At 41.8% G+C, this 20488-nt stretch overlaps 1 protein-coding gene across 5 annotated transcripts in view; it reads left to right on the forward strand.

Annotated features, from left to right (window-relative positions):
• Positions 1 to 8451: 8451 nt before the first annotated feature.
• Positions 8452 to 20488, forward strand: part of SORBS1 (sorbin and SH3 domain containing 1) — an 80662-nt gene continuing 68625 nt past the window's right edge. For 2 of the 5 annotated variants that reach the window (XM_074907284.1, XM_074907285.1), the window contains exons 1-3: positions 8452 to 8558; positions 17207 to 17262; positions 18471 to 18536. In XM_074907284.1, coding sequence (XP_074763385.1) covers positions 8527 to 8558; positions 17207 to 17262; positions 18471 to 18536 — 154 coding nt within the window. In that variant the 5' untranslated portion in view covers positions 8452 to 8526. The remainder of the gene's footprint in view (positions 8559 to 17206; positions 17263 to 18470; positions 18537 to 20488) is intronic. The other 3 variants (XM_074907282.1, XM_074907283.1, XM_074907286.1) reach the window with 3 other exon arrangements.

Below are 20488 nucleotides of genomic sequence, written 5' to 3' on the forward strand. Positions count from 1 at the left end.
GGAAGGCAAAGGTCAAAGCAGAAGTTACAGAAGACTGAATCTCTGGCATCCTAGAAATGGCAAATACAATTCTTTTGGGCTCCTTCTTTTTTTGTTTCAGAAAAGGCTGAAAGCATCAGGGGAGCAGTCTCTCCTGTCTCTTCCCTTCCCTTTCCTCTGCGCAGATTCTCTAGTGGTCTTAAATTTCAGCACTGTGTGATCATGTCAACTCGTTTCTCATATAACACTGTACCTGATGTTTGTTTCCATGCCAGAGTCACATCCATACTGACATTGTGATTCTCGAGGATTCCTTATATCTCTCTCCTTCACAGCTGTTCCAGTAAGGCTGCACCAGTCTCTTGCATGTTGAACATGCAGACGTGCTTGTCAGCCTGACTGCACTCTCTTTTATGAACTAGTCCTCTCTGAGGAATGAAATCCAAGCTGTTGGAGAGGAAGCTGAAAAAACTTTTGGGATTTATCAAGCTAAGTTTTATGTCATTCTCTTCCTGCTGCCTCATAAGCAAAATCACATGGACCCTGCTGTTGTATTAGCACAATTACTTGGTCTCTTCTAGAGACGTCTGTTTTACACCAGGCCTGAATATGATCCTGTGCTTTGGCTGCTAAAGGAAGGAAAGCTCCTTCCCCTCAGTTTGACTGCTTAGAGAGAATGGAATGTGGTACTTGGTTCTCCTCCAGGCAGAAAGATGCAGTCAGGAACATGTTCTGTTTCCATATCAATGCAAGAAGCCTTGATTCTCGGAGACATTCCTGGGAGTCACAGTGCTTCGTGCTTGCTCTGTGGCTGACCTATGCCATCATCCAAGTGATAATATCTCCTTTCCTTCTTCCCTTACCCCCGATGCCCACTTGATCCTACTAGCTGTCAAGTGACATCAAGGCATGGCACATGTGTGCTTCAAGGAGTGCATAACATTGAGTACCAGGGCTTGGATAGCCCATATAGGAGTTTGGAGGATAATTACTTACTCTTTTAGCACCCATTTAAGGTTAGGTGGGGCTCTAAATGGCTCTTTTTACATTACCTTTTTATATGGGAGAAAATACTTGCTTTGCTGTAGTCTGACTTTTCCTTTTGTTGGAGGCTCATGGGAATGCAGGGAAGTGCTCGTATACCACGCTCTTTTGCATTTGTTCTTAAGATCTAATTAAGGCATTGTGTTTGTTTTTAACGTGACCTGCAATGCATGCTGCAGATCAACTATTTACTTCAGACCTTTAGTCCAGGTGTCTGGCTCTCAGTGGAGACAAACAGTTCCAGCCCTGACAAGCTGGTCCAAAGGCACAGAGGGGGGGAAAATATTTATACCCAGTGCACCAGGAAACAAAGTAAGTCTATGAAATCACAGTGGGGAAATCTTGACTATGCCTTTTGCCTGTCATAGGTGGGGGAGGCAAAGTGCAGAAAACATTACCAAGTAGGTACAAGGCTCTCTGTTTCTCTTGCAAAGGAGAAAAACTGCCGTTCGTGAGTGCAGAGAACTGTTGCAGAGGTTGCTGAAGTGTTACTATTCCCACTGATGGCCAGATTTCCCAGGGCTGGTCAATAGCTGCTGCCTTACTCAGTTCCCGAATTCATGGCTTCAAGTGCATGTTGAGGGTTACTCAGGGTGCTCTAAGGTGCAACGAGTCCTCCTTTCACTAATTCCCTCATGGACAGAGAAGGATGTCTTCCAGAGGAAGGCATTGTCCAGAATATCATTTTGGCTCCAACCAGCTCCACACCAGCTCTGCCCATCTTGGACTATAAAAGAGGTTTAAATGGTGCAGCACTGTGCCAGAAACCAGAGCAGTTAACAGTGAGAGTGAGTTTATAGAAAGCAGGAAGATGGGAGTTTTCATTTTTTCCATTGAACTTTTGGGAACAGATGGAGAGTTGATGAGGCAAATATGCTGGAAGGGACAGCGTGTTTCAAATGTTCCTTAATGTCTTCCCAATCTGCTCATAGATTCATAGCTCCTGCCTGTTCAACACAGGGCAGTTAGTATAGGATGTGAAAACTTCAACACCCCCAGACCTCCAGAGGTGGATGAGGCCTGTTGAGCTGTGTATTTTGGGATAAGGAACTTTTGATACATCGGGTCATGGGAGTAGCTCATGGCATGATGGGCAATATTTTTGTTTACTTCATTCCAAGTCACTACAGTGAAGGGTCTGGACTTTCTGGATACAGACAGTGACCCAGGAGCATCTTGACTGAGCCCTGTACTGATGGTAATAGGCCAGTCCTGCCTCTCTAAATGGCTAATGTTTGTGTTGGTTTGGGTTTTTTTTAATCTGGTTATAAGCCAAGAAAAATCTAATCAGAGCCCAGTAGTACACTCAGCAGAAGTCATTATCATTACTCAGTAATCCAGTTGCCTTCTTTGCTCTGACAAGAAATCTTGGTGTGGTGGGAGGGGATGGGGGAGGATCAGCTTTGTCTCCTTGAAAAGAGATTCAAGCACGTTTCCTCTCAATACACCTCTACCCAAGTGTTGCCCTTAGAGGACAGATTTAAAGTCAGTGAGGCCTTCAAAACTCTGTGGCAACCACAGTTTGAGGGAGAGGAATCAATGAGAAGGGGGAGCTTAAACCCTCGTTAGGTCCCAAAGGCAATGACTTTCGGCTGTGAACTGTGAGATATGATTACTCTCTCATTAGCTTTCATAGTTACAAATCTAACTGATTAATAATTACAGCCAGCTGGCCAAGTTAGAAGCAAATCCAAATTTCTTCTCAGCCTGGTGTTTTGGGTTGGATCTCTACTTATTAATGGCACACACAGCAAGTACATTGAGCAGAATTGCTGGAACTTAATTTCCATGAATACCCAGGCTTGTCTACTGGAAGACATGTTGCTACTTTTGGCTCTATAGCTTTGTTCCTGGAGAACAGAGGATCAGCTGTGGGTAGCCTGATTTGATATCCACTTGTCTTTAGCAATTAGGGTGCAGGGAAAAGTATTACAGGAAAACAGTGAGATGGAGAGAGAGCACAGTCTGAATTTTCTTTGCTGCTTTTGTTATTTCTGCTAATTCTTTATTGCACTCCTACCTCTCCTTTTGTACACTCGACAACCTACCAAATCACTGTTATTAGAAGACACAGTAAGCTAGGCTGCTGACCCAGAGATTATGCTAAATATCTCAATATTTTGAATCTGAAGAAAAATGAGAGAATTTTACAAGAATCGGCTTCCTTGCATGTCATATAGGAGATTATTTTGTACTGACCATACCTTAAGGTTAATTTAAGCTCTACAACACAAAGGTAAGGTTAAGAGCACTGGTAAACAGTTAGTGCCATTACAAAAGCTTTTAATATTGATTGGGCTATATTTTGTTACCTTCACAGCCAGCAGTGACTTTCACTGAATGAGGTGGATCAGTAAGTATGGCTTTAGCCTAAACTAAACGTGTTACAAGAAGTGCCATTGGTGGTCTTCTGTACTGGAGGAAAAGAGCCTGGGTTCTCCTGCCACACACAATCCAGTCATCACTGAGCATAATCCTTGTGTCTCACAGCCCAGTTTGGCACATATGGCACAAGTCACTGTATGCAAGTTTTGCTTCCATTTTGCCAGAGTGTAAGTGGCAGTACAGGGTACAAAGGGCTGGAGATGCTTATGTGCAGGTGAGGATGCATGTTTTGTTGATTTCATGCTGTAACTGCCATTAATTTCCTTAGGACTTGGGTAAGCATAGCTGAACCCTAAGGTTTTTCCCTGCAGTGTTGTTTTTAGCAGGTCCTGAATTGTACAAAATTGCTTGGACTAAGGTCAGCAACTGTTCAAGGTAGATGGGCAAGGTTATACTTTCTTTTATGCATGAGAGTTTAAATAGGTTGGCAGATCACTGGGAGCTGGGATACCTGCTACTCAGGTGACTGCTGAACAGCTGATCACTCCCAGTGTGTGTTCGTGTGAGGCAGTGCTTTCCAGCTCCTGCTGAGTTTTCCAGTCAGAAGACGAGAGCAGCAGGAGCCATGCCTCTCAGAAATATCCCTTAAGATGCTGTAGATCCCAAGTCCTGGTAAACCGTGATCCTACCAGGTAGTATTTTTTTTCTGTATTAAATGAGAGATCACCAGCCTACAGCATATCCCTTACCTCCAAAGGCCAGAAGGGACACTAGGACAGCTCTTCAATCTTCAGCAAGGAAGACAAATTATGCATTTGTGTTTTTTCAGCCGTTTGAGAAAATTTTCTATCAGTTTGTCTTTAGCCTGTGCTGTTCTCTCTGTACACTTAGTAGGTTATGTGCTTTCACTGAACTAATACACTGTGGTGGTTTAGACCCTGCCGGGACCTGAGACCACGTTTCTGTCGTCCCTCCCCCACCCTTGGACCTGACAGGGCAGGGAGTGAGATACAAACGCCGGGGTGGAAATAAGGAAAGATTTAATACAACAGTGTAAGAAATAATAAACTGAACAACAACAATAGCAATAACAATAAACAGTAGTAACTATGAACAGGACAAGAGATATACAGAGGTATACCACAATGATACAGCAGCAAAGGGTGGCGATGACGAACCAAAGCCATCCCTGCTTTTCCCACGCTTGGGTGTCTGGACCTGTCTTCAGCATGGTATTGAATAACCCGGCTAGAGCTCCCTCCTCACTGCTGGGGAAACTTAACCCTATCCTAGCTGAACCAGGACATACACACATTGTTATGAGGGCATATTGCTAGCCCTTAACTTCTTGTGCCATGCAGACTTGCTGCTACTGGCAGATTAAGTTCTTAATGTAGAGCTCTTAAGAGGTCCGTATACATCTTTACAAGGAATTTTGCTCAATCTCTGGTGACAGTCTGAACCCCTTCATGCCATGCAGATTCAGCTGTAAGTGCTTCCTGAGTCCTTGGGCAATTGCACCAAGCTGCCTGGCAGGTTGTAGGGGCTGCCAGCAGCAGTATTTCATTCTGTGGGGACACTGGTTCCCATAGCATCCAGCTGGGGAGGACTGCGCTGCAGAGTTCAGGCTCAGGTCTGAGGCATCCAAGGGGATCTGGGTGTTGGGAGCTTTGGGGCAAGCTAGGGCTCATCTCTGAGAGCAGGGAGGGTGCTGTAAAACTCCCCTAACCAGAATCTGGGTGGCTGTTTTGTAGCAAAGCAGAAGTTCCAGCCCAGCAGGATGAGGATGCTGGGTGAATGGGTTTGTTCTCATTCATGGTACTGGGTGGAAGTCTAGCAGCAGAATGTTATTTTGGCTGAGGTGGTTGGTGGTTTTTTGGGTTTTTTTCAGTTCAAACCCTAGAACTCAGAAGGAACTGAACTAAAGGCATGAACATGTTGTAAGTTTGCTTGCATTCCTCCTCTGTCTGCAGAACCAAGTAAGCTCAATCACTTTTGCTCAGCATCTCCCAGATCTTATAAAAAGTACCTCCATTTCTAAACTGCACGTCACAGCACCTCTTTGACCTCTTCTGGTTGCTGGAAAGTCTAGCCTCGTGGCATATTGGGGTGGCATAAAGGAAATACTATGGCTGTGTGACATTTATCAAAACACAAAAGCTGTATGGATTGTGCAGCAAACTTTCTAGGGTAGCTTATAACTGGAACAACCCACTCCCTCCAGTGAAAAGATTTGTTTATGACTTTTGTAGCAAAACAGACATGATGAGACTAGGTTTGTCCAGTGGCTTCCAAAGCAGTAGTCCACAACATCCCAGAACTGGTATCTGCCCCATTATGTCAAAGATTTCCTTTGTTATGCAAATGTTTTGTCTCTTTTGCTATTTCCTTCAGCTGTTATGGTGATGGTATCTTTTGCAAAGACATGAGTATTTTGGGGGAAAAATACAGCAGTGATTGTGCAGCAGTAGATGCCAGGAAAGCTGCAGTGCACAGTACACTATTACTGTGGGTTGATGGTTAAACAGCAATACTTCATAAAGCTTTTTACCTTCACTCAAGGTTGACTTTGGAAACAACCAAGCTATGTGGCTGTGCAGCCATGCAAAGCTTGCTGCCCAGTTCTCCCTTCACCCAAGTGGAAGAGCAAATTCTGTGAAAATGCAACTTTCCATCCAAGTGCATCTCTGTAACAGAAACTCCTCACTCCTTGCCAAGCTCTTTGAAAGTTGTCTAAGCTGGTTCCTGCGAAGACCAGAAGTTTTTGAGACCCAATCCTTGATCTGAACTTTCCTATCTAAATTTGAATTTTAGCCAGCCCCTGGATCCTTCCCTACTTTGCTTCTCCCTAGGTGCCATTCTTTCATTAACTCACTGTTATTTTTACAGTATGATTTCTACTCTCAGCATTTTAATTGCAATCATCTTTATTACCTGAAGACAAACTGTCAGAGGCTTGTTTATAAACCCCTGCTACACATCAAGCAGGGCTTCCAGCTGACACACTCTCATGTGGTCCAGGCCCTACAACAGACTTGAAAGGGATCAAGGACGTTTTCTTCTGGTGGTGAGGAAGGTCTCCTGTTGCATACTGTTGTATAAACAAGTATGTTTCAAGTAATTGGAGCTGGTGATGACTGCACAGCTTATTTTGGACAATGTTGTGAGCTTTTTTTGTTGGCTTTCCTGGTTTGTTTTTGAGAACAACATGGGGTTTTTTGGGTTTGTTTGGGTTTTTTTGCACAGAGTACAGCAGAGTGTGACCACTCAAAACACGGTGTTTTCCATTATCCTGTATTCTGAATGTTGATATGTCTGAAATAATCCTCTTCCTCCTCCACCTAAACCAAATACACCTGACTTTTAAAAGGGTTGGATTCTAAACCTAGATCCAGACCTGAATTTTGCAAATAGTCTTTGATATCTGCTTGGGTAAATGAAACCAAAATCCCAGATGCAAGCTCCCCAGCATTTGTCTTTTGGGATGTGGTAGTGAATGTGGGCTCAGGGGCCTTTTGTCTACTATAATTAGGAGTACCAGTGGCATGTTCACACAGAGGTATAGAATTGGACTTAAATGAAGTAAGGTAAACCAGCATTTTCCAACCTCTTCTGGTCCCTTAGCCAATATACCAAGGCAGAACTGTGCCTATATTGGCTAATAATTAAGTGCCTCATTTGGTAGGAGCTAAGTATTGGGATGCTGAAAGGTATATTGGGGAGGAAAAAGGAGAGCTTATGTTGCTGACAGAACCTCAGTCAGTGTTTCACAGTGTATCAGTATGGGTTTATGTGTGTACGTATTTGGAGACCTTTGTTCTGTGTCCTTCAGTAACATCTTACTAAAAGAAAATGCAGCTAGAGTAAGCACTGACACACACAGCAACCTTTGCTCTACTCCCTTCTGCAATCAGCAAGTCTTGCCATCTGCATTGCTTTCTAGGTCTTATTTGAATGCTGAGATGCTCGCCTTGCAGTAATTTTCAGTACATTTTTTCAGTCTGTGAGTTTGGCAGCAATCAGTGCCTGTACATGCATATTTAAGGAATCAAAATCCAGAGGCAGGCTGCAGACAGAGATACTCTGGAGTGTCAGTCTCAAAAGCCAGAAGTGCTTTGGTGCACTAGTTGCTGTAGTCTGATGACAAAGGACAGTACCAAGAGACTTAAGGGTCTCTTTCAGATTATTTCTACTATTAAGCTACCATTTGGTCTTGCATGAACCAACCTCCAGGGTCTCATTTCAGGAAGTCTTGGTCCCAGTTGTTCTGTAGACATTTACCATGGAAGGAAGGGTGATCCTGTGCTGCTACTCACCTTCCTTACTAGCAGGCTGCTCAGGCCTGTCGATGTGTGAGTATACCCTCACTCCTAAAGGCTGACACCACTTCCACTCCAAGTGCAAGTCTTAAGCTGTGTAAAGGGGAGCCAGGCTTCACTGTGGTGGGGGCACTCCACTCTAGGAACACCCTAGTACAGCTTGTGGCTTAAAAGCTGCTTTGATGTCTGTGATGATGTCCGTGGAGTGGGCATATAATATGCAATAGCCATGCAATCAATTAGTTTCCCTTTGTGTCATGTCAGGCATTTATGCAACAATCTCAGCTTCTAAGTGCAGAAGCTTTAGCTGCCCCTTTAGCTCCTACCCATTGAAATAGGATCCGCCATATCAGTGCTAATGAAAATATTTCTTCCTTGACAAGCAGATGCTGCCTGGTTTAAAAAACAAAACCCAAAAAAGGTGCTTTTTCAGGTACTTTCCCTGTACTTTAATATTCTTCAAGGTCTGCCTGTCACTTCCCTTCTGAAATGCGTCCTATACCTGTGCTACCATGGAGCGTCACCTCCAGACTTTCTTGCTTTCCTTTCCCCAGCTCCAGAGCTGCAGGAAGAGTCAGTGTCTTTCGTGATGACAGTGGCAGGGGAGTGACAGGCAGGCTGGGTGGGGGTGGCTGATGGTGAGCAAGCCTAGTGACAGGATGGGGTGACTAAGAACCAGCTGGCTAATTAAAGCACAGCAGTAGGAGGAGCAAAGTATTTAAGGGTGCCAGAAAGAGAAAGAGATATGCCTCCACAAATTTCTTGTTACACCTCAGCAGCCAAGTGACTGGGCAACACAGTGAAAGGTTTCCTTAACTCTTTCATGCCTCTTACGGAGTGAAATCAAGGGACTGAGAAAATGGCACCATTAACTGAAAAGCCTGACTCAAGGTAAGGACACTGGTAAGTTTCTTAATCACAGTTAGTCAAAGCTGGCCCTCCTGAGCTGCTGTGAGATGAACTCCTAGGACTTTACATGGCACTGGCATATGCTAATGTGCACTGAGTGGGTAGGACTGTTGGGGCAGTACACACTGGTTTTCAGATTGCTTCTTTCATTTGGATACGTATTTCTGGTTGCTTGAAAAGAGAGAAGATATCAAGGTAGTCGTTACATGGGTTTGTGTTCTTATTGAGGGAAATGGGCAGGTCCTTCCCTCCTTACTCTAGTAACTGGATATTTCTCCTGACTGTTTTTACGGGAAGGAGGGATTGAAAGCAATTCCTGAATGCTGATTCTGAGGCAGTTGCTAAAATGAAAGTGATGAGAATGGATGTGGAGTTCTCATCAATATGGGAATTTGGTCACCTGGAACTGGAGGAGTCAGAGGGAAGTGAAGGTGAGGACTGGCTTCTGAAATGTAATTTTCTGCTATTTCTGGAGACACTTTGAATGTCAGACTGTTGCTTAACCCAGGAGTTAGGTTTTCTCAGAGTGTTTTCAGTCCTGAGTAGAGGAGCAGTCACAGTGTTCTTCATTCCAGTGTTTAGGTGACTTTAGAGGCAGCACAGTCCAACAAAGCTAGCAAGCCAGCCCTCCAGCCTGAATTTCCTGGCAGGCACAGGTTTGCTGTCTGGCCTTGGATGCGTGACAGTGACCAGCTGTCTGGTCTGAGTTTACTGGGACCCTTCAGTGCCTGACATTCAGGTAGATGAACCGGTTCCCTGGCAGTTTTTCTAGTGTAGCAATCCCTTCACGTTGGCAAAGGCTAAGGAGAATGACCCTGTCTAATTTCAATTTGCATTCCTAGGCTTGTCAAAGGTGTTTTGGGAGTATTGTATGCCTAGATCCCCATATGCATTGGCTAGACTTAGCTTTATGTGGTTCCCTGGAGGTCGTTGTGGTTGTGTGTAAATGTGACCATCTTTCAAACTGGTTTTGCTTATTCTGAAACTATAAAAAACAACCTGTAAGACGCATACATGCACCTTGTTACACTGTGCCAACCTAGCTGATTTCAGATGTTGCACAAAATAGAGGCCTGAATCTTCCATCTCTGTGTGAAATAGGAATATCACCTATATACATTGAAAAGGGTTAGCTGTTGCTTAGTGCATGTTTGTGCAGAGCTTCAAAACAACTAGTGCTAGCAAAGGTCATAATTAAAAATTAACGTTTGGTGTGGTTGCCATCGTGAGCACCCATTAATGCCTGTGCAATTCCTCTGCCTTACACAGCTAGGAATCTCAGGATACGTTTGAGATGGTATAAGGTGGTCTGTAGCATTAAGGGATCTGGTTTATATGTCAGAGGTGCATCAGAATCTTCTCTCTACCCTCATTTTCGTGAGATATTTGTAATCTGGATTTGAACTTTGTAACATTAGTCACTCTCTAATTAGTATTTCTACTTAGTGCAACTTCCTCTTTACTACTTCTGTTTGACAGTGTGTGACAGAGGTGAAGACAGCCTTTGTAGTCTTTGTTATACAAAATCATGCAAGAGAAGCTGCTGGTTGTTGTTTAGATGATCTAATTGATTGTATTTGTAGAATGCTATTCAGTGTAGTAAATGCAATGTAGTGTCTGTGTCCCTCAATTCTGCAGTCGGCTGAATGGATCCATTGTTATACATAATCAGGGCTTCTGGAATTTGGGTCTGTTTATTTACAGCAGTTGTTCAGCAGAGACACAAGTGGCCCCATATCAGAGGTGTACAGAGAGTTAAGTGCAGCACGCAGAGCACCCCAGCTGCACAGTTCTTACAAGTAGTCTCATAACAGCTTGAACTCAATTAATCTGCTTCTTCCAGCTGAAGTATAAAACCAGCATCCTCTTGGCTAGGTGCAGTCATTGCAGATTGTCTGAAAGATTGCCCTTTTGCAAAAAGGTAAATCTGGTGTCATTGAATTAATTACCCCTTAATTGTAAATAAATCCCAATTTCAATAGTTACGTGCTCCCTGCCCAAATTCCTGTATGACTCTGTTATGTGTCCTGAACTGTCCCAGGTTGTGGTATGCTGTTAAATCATGTACAGCTTTCCCTCTGGAGTTTTCATCCTGAGAGCTGTGCCCAGCGAGCTCCCTTGTATAGTATGTACATCAGCTTGTTTGTAAAGTGCTTCCATCTATGAAGTGTTAGCATATGTATCATGGATAAATCTGAGAAGAAATCTCAGCTGCTGCTGTTCTCAAATGCTGTGCTTGTGTCTCCTGCTAAGATGAATATAAGGTTTTATTTTAAAATATCCTAGAAACTTTTTATTTTCTTTCTGAAATTTTAAAATGTTTATGTGAGCTGCTTGGGTGTATGGGTGTGGCACAGAGGCATTTGTTTCTTTGGCAGACATGAATAATACACGGGCTCCAGATACTGTCACCATGACCTCAAGCCATCACATACAAAAACCCAAAGGACAGTCATGACAGACTCAGAAGGAAGTCATAGCCTAGTTACAGTGTACTTAAAATCTATTGTCATGAGAAGAAATGTTTTCGACTGTAAGGCTACTGATAAGAGCAGTTAACTTATCCAGAGGGAACCAGTGATGCACTGCATGTCAAGTTACTCTTCTGTCTGCTCTGTGCCAGACAACCCTCTGGACGACTGTTTTCCAAGCCTTGTATCTGTAGCAGAGCAGGAGGTTGATGGCTCAAGCAGGAGCCACTTTTCATCCCCATAACCCTGCAGGTATAAGTCATTGTCACTTAATAAAGGTTCAGTGGCTGATGTGAAATTATTCTATTCTACTTCTTTGCAGGGAGGTCCCTGTAGACATCAAATCACTATCTGAATTAGCAATGACCGTAGAATTGTTTTTAGCAGACAGGCCAGAATTAAAATGCACCAAAAAAGCTGATTGACCTTTTAAACCTTGCTTTTCAGCTGTTGGGCATGTCAGTTGTAGGCTTTGCTCTCCGGTTCTGTGACATTAAGCAGAGTTTAGACTTTGTACTGCCAGCCTTTTAAAATCTGTGATTTGCCAGATTTTAATGAGATAGGTGACAGCATGCAGACCAATTGCTTTGGAAAGACTTGTTTACAGGCTTGCAAAATGAAGACCCAGAGGCGCAATCGCTTTTTAAAAATGCGTGGATGACCTCGAGCACAAGGAGGAAGAGCTGCTTAGACAGAGAAGTTGTGTTGGAGCAAAGCAATTTAGCTGTAGCTGTTCATGAATTAAATTTATGTTGCAAATCAGAAACAGCATTCAAGCCATAAGTGGAATGAGCTCTGGAGCAGGCTTGCAGGAGGAGCAGTGAAAGCGGGAAACCTTACCAGTTTTAAGCTGGAATGTGAAATGTTCTTGCACAGGATTGTATAACACAATTGCCTGCAATAGCATGGGAGTAGGCCTGATGACCCAGGAGATACTTTTATGCCCCCTGCTCCAAAAGTGGTGACCTTGAACTGAGTTAACTCAGGTCACAGCTAAACTTTGTTTACTCTGAAGTTGATAACTGTAGGATGACTTAGTTCAAAAGCATCTCTGAGTTCTTAAAGCCACATATCCTAGTTTACATTTCCTATTGGACTTTTATTATTGAGTGGCACATTCCTCTTAAAATTGCTCAAAAGCTGGTACATATGTCCCAGCTGACTTAATTTTGCCCATTAGGAAGGAAACAAATATGCACCATATTTTTTTAAAAAAAAAGCAATATGAAATGTGCTGTGTTTATTTATTCTAACAGCTGTAAGTTCAATTATTTATAAGAACACCTTATCCAAACTCATGTTCTATGCTGCCATTTGTTTCATTTAGTGAACTTTCACTGCTCCCTCTCTACTGTCTTAACAATCGCTGAAGAGCGTGGGGAGACTCTTTTGTACAGAATTGTATCATTCTTCTATGTGCACTGCTTGCTTATTCATAGTCTTCTCACAGCATTTATTCTTAGGAGCATAATGTCTTCTGAAGGAATGACAGGATGTTCTTTAACCCTTAAAATAAAAATTACATATTTCAGTATTTCAGGATAAGAGAATAATGATACTTGGAGAGAGAGCTGATTCCTGGTCTACTGTATGCTAGTTGTTTTTTCTTGCCACATTTTATGTGATACAAAGTGAGAAGTACAGAGGAGATGTGTTTTCCAGCAAGCTCCTTTAAGCAGAGAACCTCCTGGTAGGAGGCACTGGCTGCAGTGCAGCTCTTTGCACACTTCCTGGATTTGGGACTCCACATTGCAGGCATGGCTGGTTGAGCAGAGCACCTGGGTCAGGGATGCTGGTGGCAATGTGAGGAAGGGTCTGAGCTGGGGGCTAAATGAGTGAGTGCTGTATGTGGTGTGTGAGACCTGACCAGGTGAAAAGTTTTGGTGATTGCTGATCATCCCTCAAGTCTGAAAGTTTGCCATTTTTCTAGAAGTCTCAACTTCTAGATTATACCAATATAAATAAGAAATTGATTTTTCATTTAAGTGCAGCCACAAAACACTTAAAGCTCTTGTATATGAAAAGAAAACTTTGAAGATATAAAAAACTCAGAACTGAGAAGATAAAGCAGGAGTTCAAATCAAATTCAGAGCAGTAGGAATGTAACAGACCTGCCCAGTAGTTTTTGAATGGTCATCTCATGTTTAGCAATTGTTTATGAAATCCAATGCAAGTAATCAGAGCTGTCCACAATAATGAGAGAGCAACCAAAAGGAAATTACTTTTTCCCACATGCACATTAGACCACAGAAAATAACCACCACCTGCGACTCTTAGCTGATTCACCAGTGATTTAAGGACATGTGTCCTTGCTCAGGACTATTAATGAGCTGTTTGTACCCCCTGCCATTGTAAGGGGAGTACTCGAATGTTTAGAGCATGTGAGATAATCCAGAGATTGCTGTGCAGAAGTAGTTGCCACTTATCTGCATTCCTCCTAAATAGGCTTCTAAATGCACTGCTCTCTTTTCCACACCAAGTAGGGAAGGAGCTGCAGCCTTGGAAAAAATGTACTGGGGGTGAAAGGGAGGAAGGAAGCATTAAACGTTTGTCTAGAGGTATGACCAAACTGTCAAGAAGTTGGTGGATGTTATGTATGGACGTTGGCATGTTCAGGGTTACAGCTGCTGGTTTATGCCCTGAGGAATTCATTGCCTTTCATTATGTTTTGAATGTCTGCAGCTTTGAAGCCTTTGTTGCTATGTCTGTCACATTTTGAGAAAGGCATGAATTCTAGTCTGGCAAGGAGACAAGGGCTAGCTGGATAGAGCAGGGAGCTGCAAGAAGACACTTGGGGGTTTTGGGGTTGTTGTTCATTAATATTTATTTTGTTTTGCCTGATCTGGCAGTACCAGTTTCTCTGATTTTGATATTGACATAAGGTATGTCATTTTTGGTTTCCTTCGAAAGCCTCCCTTCTGAAGTGCTCCTTGTGCGTACTGGACTGTTTGTCTACAGGAATGGCTTGGCCATGTCTACAGGGAGGTCTCAAGGGGAACTGGGCACAGCAAATGTTTCCAGATTCACCTGCTCCCACAGCCCATGGACAACCTGTCTGGCCAGCCTGGCAGGGACCGCTCTGTCTAAGGATGTACTATCCAAAAGCTTGTGGCACACTGACTTACAGCATGTACCTTCCCCAGTGTTACAGAGGGCAACACTTTGCTATACTGGGACGGTGGAGCCAGATGTGGTATCTGGCTGACTGTGTATCTGGTCTCAAGAGCAGCCTTAGGGCTAAAATAGGCCTAATAGGACTTTGGGTTAAGCACATGGGAGACGGTTAGAGTAACTGTAGCCCTGGTGCAAAAAGGGACTGAAACATGGTTTAACTCCAAACATGCACCTTAATTTCCTCAATCTAAACAGCAGTTATTTCTACCTGCATGCGGCAAATCTGTATGCAGATCCTCAACTGGTCAAAATAACTTCTAAATGGAGTTTCTGGAGTTACACCAACCCAGGCGCTCAGGATTGGTTATGCTTACCCCAAGCACACTGAATCCATTCTGTGTATGGAAACCTGCATCAAGTATGTGTTCGTTTGAGTGCTTGAATAATGATTAGTTTCACAGTAAGTGGACACTGAATGTTTGTTATTTTAACTGAAATTCCATAATTGCTACTAAGTGTGGGAATATGTGGAAAAATAATTTTTCTAGATCTATGTCTAATGAGTTTGTACACCTCCTCCATTTAATTTTAGAAAACTTCTTTAGTTATCACCTTATTTTTAACCTCAAATCACTTCTTGTGAAAAGTAATTTGTTCTTTTAAGACCAAATAATTGTGGGGTTTTTGGTGTGAATTGTTTCCTTAGTGCTTTTCTTAATGCAATGAAGGCCAGTACAGTAAGCAATATTGAGACGCTTGAATCAAAAAGACATCACTGAAGTCAGAGTTTTACAGCAGTTGTGATGTCACTGTTTCTAAACAGATATGAGACAGTTTAAAAAGTATAAAGCATGGGGTCACAAGTTTAATAGCTTGGATACTGCCATCGTGGTAGCGGACCTATGTTGTTTTGGGGTTGTAGCAGCAGTGGACCCTGTTTTGCCTAGGCACATAAACTAGTATTTCCTCCTTTGTCTCCGAAAAGGTAATATACTGTATTTATTCTTTTTCCATGCCCTTTCTGTATGCTAGAGGAAAGCAGGCAACCTTTTGGGGATGCTTGGAGTAGAAGAAACTTTCTGTTGACTTGCATGAAGCCCAAGGAGAAGGCCAGTGCTAAGTCAAAACTTCTCAGTTTCAGAATGGTTTTAATCATAAAGCTGAGCTGAGACTTACTGTAGTATTGTCCCTTCTTGTAGTTTTCTCCCTGCCCTATGGAGGGACTTGTATTTATCCAGTGAGTTTAACTGGTAACAGTTTTCCATACATAGAAGGGCGTGATATTGCTACAAACCTCCTTACCCTGGATAGCCTATCATTTTAGCCTGTTTTTTTCTGTTTTGCTTGAACTAAGGCATCTTTCTGTATATGGAATGTGCAGAGATCAGAAAGATCATTACTGAGTACATTTGTCTAAATTTTCAGGCTGCATCAACCATTACTATTTCAGAATACTTATTGCTAATATGAAATGGTAGAAACAAAAAGCAGATACTCTACAGGCAGGCTGTCGGGCAGCAGACCTTTCAGTTGGGCTCAGCTTTTGTTGTGGACTGGTTTTAGACTACACCATCCACTTCACATTGTTTTACTGGGGATCAGCTTGGAGGTAGGCTGTATTCTGCTGAGCCTTCACCAACCCACAATGTTTATCTTATTTTAACAAATAAAATATTTAAATAATTAAGTGTTGGCCCCTGTTGCTAGGGTGACATGCTGGAGAGCCCAGATATTGGCTGGTTTTACGGAGTGATCTGTTACTATATTTACTTGTTGAATTTTCTTTTGAGTATCTATTGAACATACTCTATTATATTCTGGCTGGTATGAAACAAATACTAATGAAGAATGGGGATGTTTGAGGCAAGGGAACAAATTCAATTCCCTGAGGGCAATTTCCACCTCTTAAAATGTCCCACTACTGCCTCCAGTTCATGTAACAGGAAAGCAAGTATCTCCAACTCTCCTCTTCAGTTTCTTGTTTCTTTGAGCAATTTTCCTCTATACTTCACAAATTAGGGTCTTTGTTTATGTATGATTTTGCAGCTTCAGATACCGCTTCCTATTTGTGTCATAGAAGCCATTAATTGGCTGGAGTCACACTTGATCTCTTTAGTCTCACACTCTCTTTAGTGCTAGCTTTTGCAGGGTGGAAAGAAAAAATTAAAGGATTTGTAATTCAGCCTAGGACCTTCAGAGAGTTGAGAGATCTTGGCAAATGTGGATTTGTTTTTTAAAAATACTCCTCTTTGACTATTCAAACCAACATCTGTGGTGTGACATTAAGATCTGTTCATTTGCTGCAGATATCGCATCCCCATGGGAGTGGGCAATAGGCCCCACAGTTGTCCTCTGTAGACTGTCATGACCATGAAAATTGACTTTTTCTCCTCTGGTCCCCATCTGGTAGTTTTTCTCTTGGGTTGGTAATTTCACTGCCTTTGGTCCCACGATTAAAGCTTATAATTTTGAAGTTTCACTTACTGGAGTCTGATCTTGAAAATATCAGCAGTACTGCAGGATTGGAAATTATTGGTGCTGACATTAATATGCATTTCAACAAGTATATCTCTTCTGTATTGTAACATCTTTCAAAGGAGAGCCTGACTTTGATCTGAGTAACAGATCGACTTAAAATCTGTCAGTGGTCTAAGTTGAGGGTTTTAGCTTAAAGCTTTTAGTCTCACTGAGAATATTTTTTTTTTTTTCTTAAAGGTGAGGTGCATTTTATATATTAGAAACTAGCCAGATTTGCACTTTGCCATATATGTATAGACTCTTAGACTTTAATCAGTATCTTACAATTTAATGTTGAGGATTAGTCTGAAAGTAGTATCTATATTGGATTGAAATACTCTTTAATTTCTGATAATTATCAGCAAAAAATTTAACTGGTGGTTGACATAAATCCACTCGGAAACTAAATTTTTTGAAGAAACTGTGACTATTATATTGACTTTCGTGATGAATGTTCAACATCATGTCCAGTGCTGTCTGGGCAGACATGAAACATGACATAACCACTCTGCTTTTCACTTTAAACAGACATAAACAAAATCGAGAAGAGAAAAAGGCAAGTCATTCTGCCACAATGAGCTCTGGTAAGTCTATGTTGTTTTCCACTTGCCCTCACTGGCATTTCTTTTTATTATTAGAAATATTCCTGTCTGTTTCTGATGCAATTACTCTTTCTCTTTTTTTGACTCTTCTTCTGCCTCCCAAAAGAGTCAAAGTCCTTGAAAGCTCAGGGAATTTGATTACTAAGGCACCAGTGGAATGCCTTTGTAATAAAAAATGTCCTGGTTTCACATTTGTTGTTTCAGTTTGGCCCATAATGCTTAAAAAATAACTGGAAACATCTTGAGTTGGAGTAGATCACTTCAGCTTCTTTTGGAATACAAGAATTCAAAATTATTGATTACCTGAAAAAATTATCTGAAAGAATTTTATATGTTTTAATCAGGGTGAATGCAAAGTTTGACATCTGGATAGGAAAAAACAACAAGAAAATGGGAGCTGGCTGGGAAGAGGAAAGCTTCTGGGCTTGTCTGGGTAACAGGCAAAATCAGAGTGAAAAAAAAAAGGCAGACTTTGACACTGAAGTGCCATATGTAGGACCTATGGAATGACATTCTCACTTGACTTTAGCACCTTATCAATTCTTATCTGCAGTATTGTGTCCACTTTTTAGCACCGCATTTTGAGAAAAATTGAACCATTTGGAGAAAGTCCAGAGGAAAGCTCGGAGACTAATTGGGGTGTGAAAAATCTGATTTGGGAATTTGGCTTAATTATTGATAAGTTTTGAGGTTGTGAAGCACTGGAACAGGTTGCTTTAGGGTGATACTGGAAGTTTGTACGAACTTGTTAGACAAACATTTGTGAGCAGAGACAGAGGTAGAATTATTCAATAGATCAGGAATATGGCTTTAGATGACCCTTGGAGGTCCTTTCTAGCATTGTCTTCTGTGTTTCTCTGAATTCACAAGACCCATATTCATGTCGGTTGAGAACATTACAGACTTGAAAAATCTCTCTTGAAAATTTTGTCACTAAGCTGGATGCCATATGCACAGACAGAGACAGTCCCTGTTTAAAACAGACTGTGATCCAGGTAGGCAAAGGAGAAACAGTGGTGTCATCCAAAGGAGATTTGTTTCTCCAAGCAACATCTCCTGAGATAGTAGGAATACTTCCTAGTTCATGAATCAAATAGCGCTGACCCATGACATCACCTTATAGTCAGAGGTTAAATTCAGTTGCAGAGGTTTTAACCCAGAAATAATCTGCTTCTTCATTTGTTTTACAGAACACAAAGAAATTGATGTTGCAAAAACTGTTGTCAATGGGCTGAGCAGCAATGGACAAGAAAAAGGTGGGTTAAGAGCTTCAGAGACATCTCTGCAGCTCCCCCTGCATGTCAGCTTCGTGATGTGGTTAATTTCCCGGACATTCACTACAGCCAGGGTTTCCAATTTTAGTTTACTTGGCTACTGATACAAGAAAAGCCTTGTGCTTGCACCGTGCCAGCAGCAGCAACATTTCTTAGTTCAACAAGTGTTCTTTGTCTATTAAAGGTGGCAGGCTGGATGTGCCTCTCTGTATATTTTGAGTGCTGTTCTGAGGAAAGCTGTGCACTACTTGTACTTGTGAGCACCTGTGAATCAATATCTGGGTGTATTTAGACAGCATGAGTTTGTGGGTGCCTGTGTGTGAATCCTAGTAACTTCAGTGGGAGGTTAAGGTTTGAGCCCAGGATTAAAGGGCATTAAGTAATTAAAAAAATTTAAAAATCTGTCATTAGCAACAACAGTTAAAACTCCAAACTTATCTAAACAAACCAGTCTTCAAATTAACATTAACAGGTTTGCAGTGTGCTTTATAGCATTCAATTTTGTATAGTGATGGTGTGTGTTTTGACAGGGTGAAACTATGTGGTTGTACGGGTTGGTTTCATTTCCTTTCTTTTCCGTTGATGCCTTTTTATAGTGGTTAGTATTTTGACTGCATTGTGAATGGATGAATTCAGTCAGTTAAAGAACAGAACAGAATTAGGGTTGTTTCCTAAACCACAGGCGATTTGGATTTGGGATCTATTGTATTGGCAGGGTCTCCAGTGCTTGGGCAGAAGCATGAAGAACAGGGTTTGATTTGGGTTCCTCTTCTATAAAAAATTTAAAACAATCCCATCAAATTGAAAACTAATTATTTTGAGGTTTGAAAAAATTCTATCAAGCTCTCCCCCCATCCTTTTGCTTGAGAGGCCTTTTCTAGGTTGGTGAAGTCTGTGCTTTCCAGTTTTGCCAGAGACCAGAAAGATCTGCCAGAAGAGGGGTTGTACACACCACCCTGATGTCAATGCCTCTCTCAGGCTGGTCCGGTGCTCAGTATTGGTGTGTAGAAATGTGGTTCCTCTTACTCCTTATTTTGCAGGCCTGAGAGAGATGTTGGGGAATGTGAGGAGGCATCCAGCATTTTCTAGTTAATATGTGCAGAAAACTGGTAGGTTTTAAAAGAGAAAATCCCGACTCTGCAGAAATCAAGAGTGCAACTCGAGTTAATCTGATAGAGCTGTGATTTACAGGATTTTATCTTGGCAGATCCTGTTGAGCTTCAACTCTGAGTAGTTTTGCCTTTGCCTTTTTATACGGCCACCCCTCTGTTGGTTTTGGGGTTTGTTTTGGGTTTTTTGAGTTCCACACGTTGAATGGAGCTTTGAGCAACCTGATCTAAGGGAAGGTGTCCCTGCCCATGGCAGGGGAGTTGGTACTAGATGATTTGAAGGTCCCTTCCAACCCAAACCATTCCATGATTCTATGATTAGCTGCAATACAGAGTTGGAGAGAGGAAGTACCAGCTGATTTGGACAGTTTTGTAACAATTGCTAGAATTTTGCACAGTGCTATTGTATGGTTTTCCCCTATGTTTCTACATAATTAGTATGCTATCTGATGAATTCCAGTGGAAATCTCTTCAATTTACTGTTTAAATGGATGGACTTTTTCTGAAATTTATATTTTGATGCTATCCTTTGGCATGAGACTATTTTCAAGATGATTTCCTGTTTCACTTTCTTCTGTTGCTGAACTTGTAAAATCTGTGCCATAAAATTCAGAATTCATGTAATGTGGCGAGTTTAATGTTCATCTTTCAACCTTTCAATCCTTGTGTTTTCACATTTTGTTTTAACTGAGCCATATTAATGTTAACATTTTAATTTTTGCATGTAGTGTATCTCTACTAAATAATTATACTAAAATTTTGTGATGGCTTCTAAAAACTAATGCTTCTAGGTTCTTTTTGCCTGCAGCATAGTGGCAGTCAGCA

This window comes from Athene noctua, chromosome 5 (genome assembly GCF_965140245.1).
Source record: "Athene noctua chromosome 5, bAthNoc1.hap1.1, whole genome shotgun sequence".
In the NCBI taxonomy this organism is placed as follows: domain Eukaryota; kingdom Metazoa; phylum Chordata; class Aves; order Strigiformes; family Strigidae; genus Athene; species Athene noctua.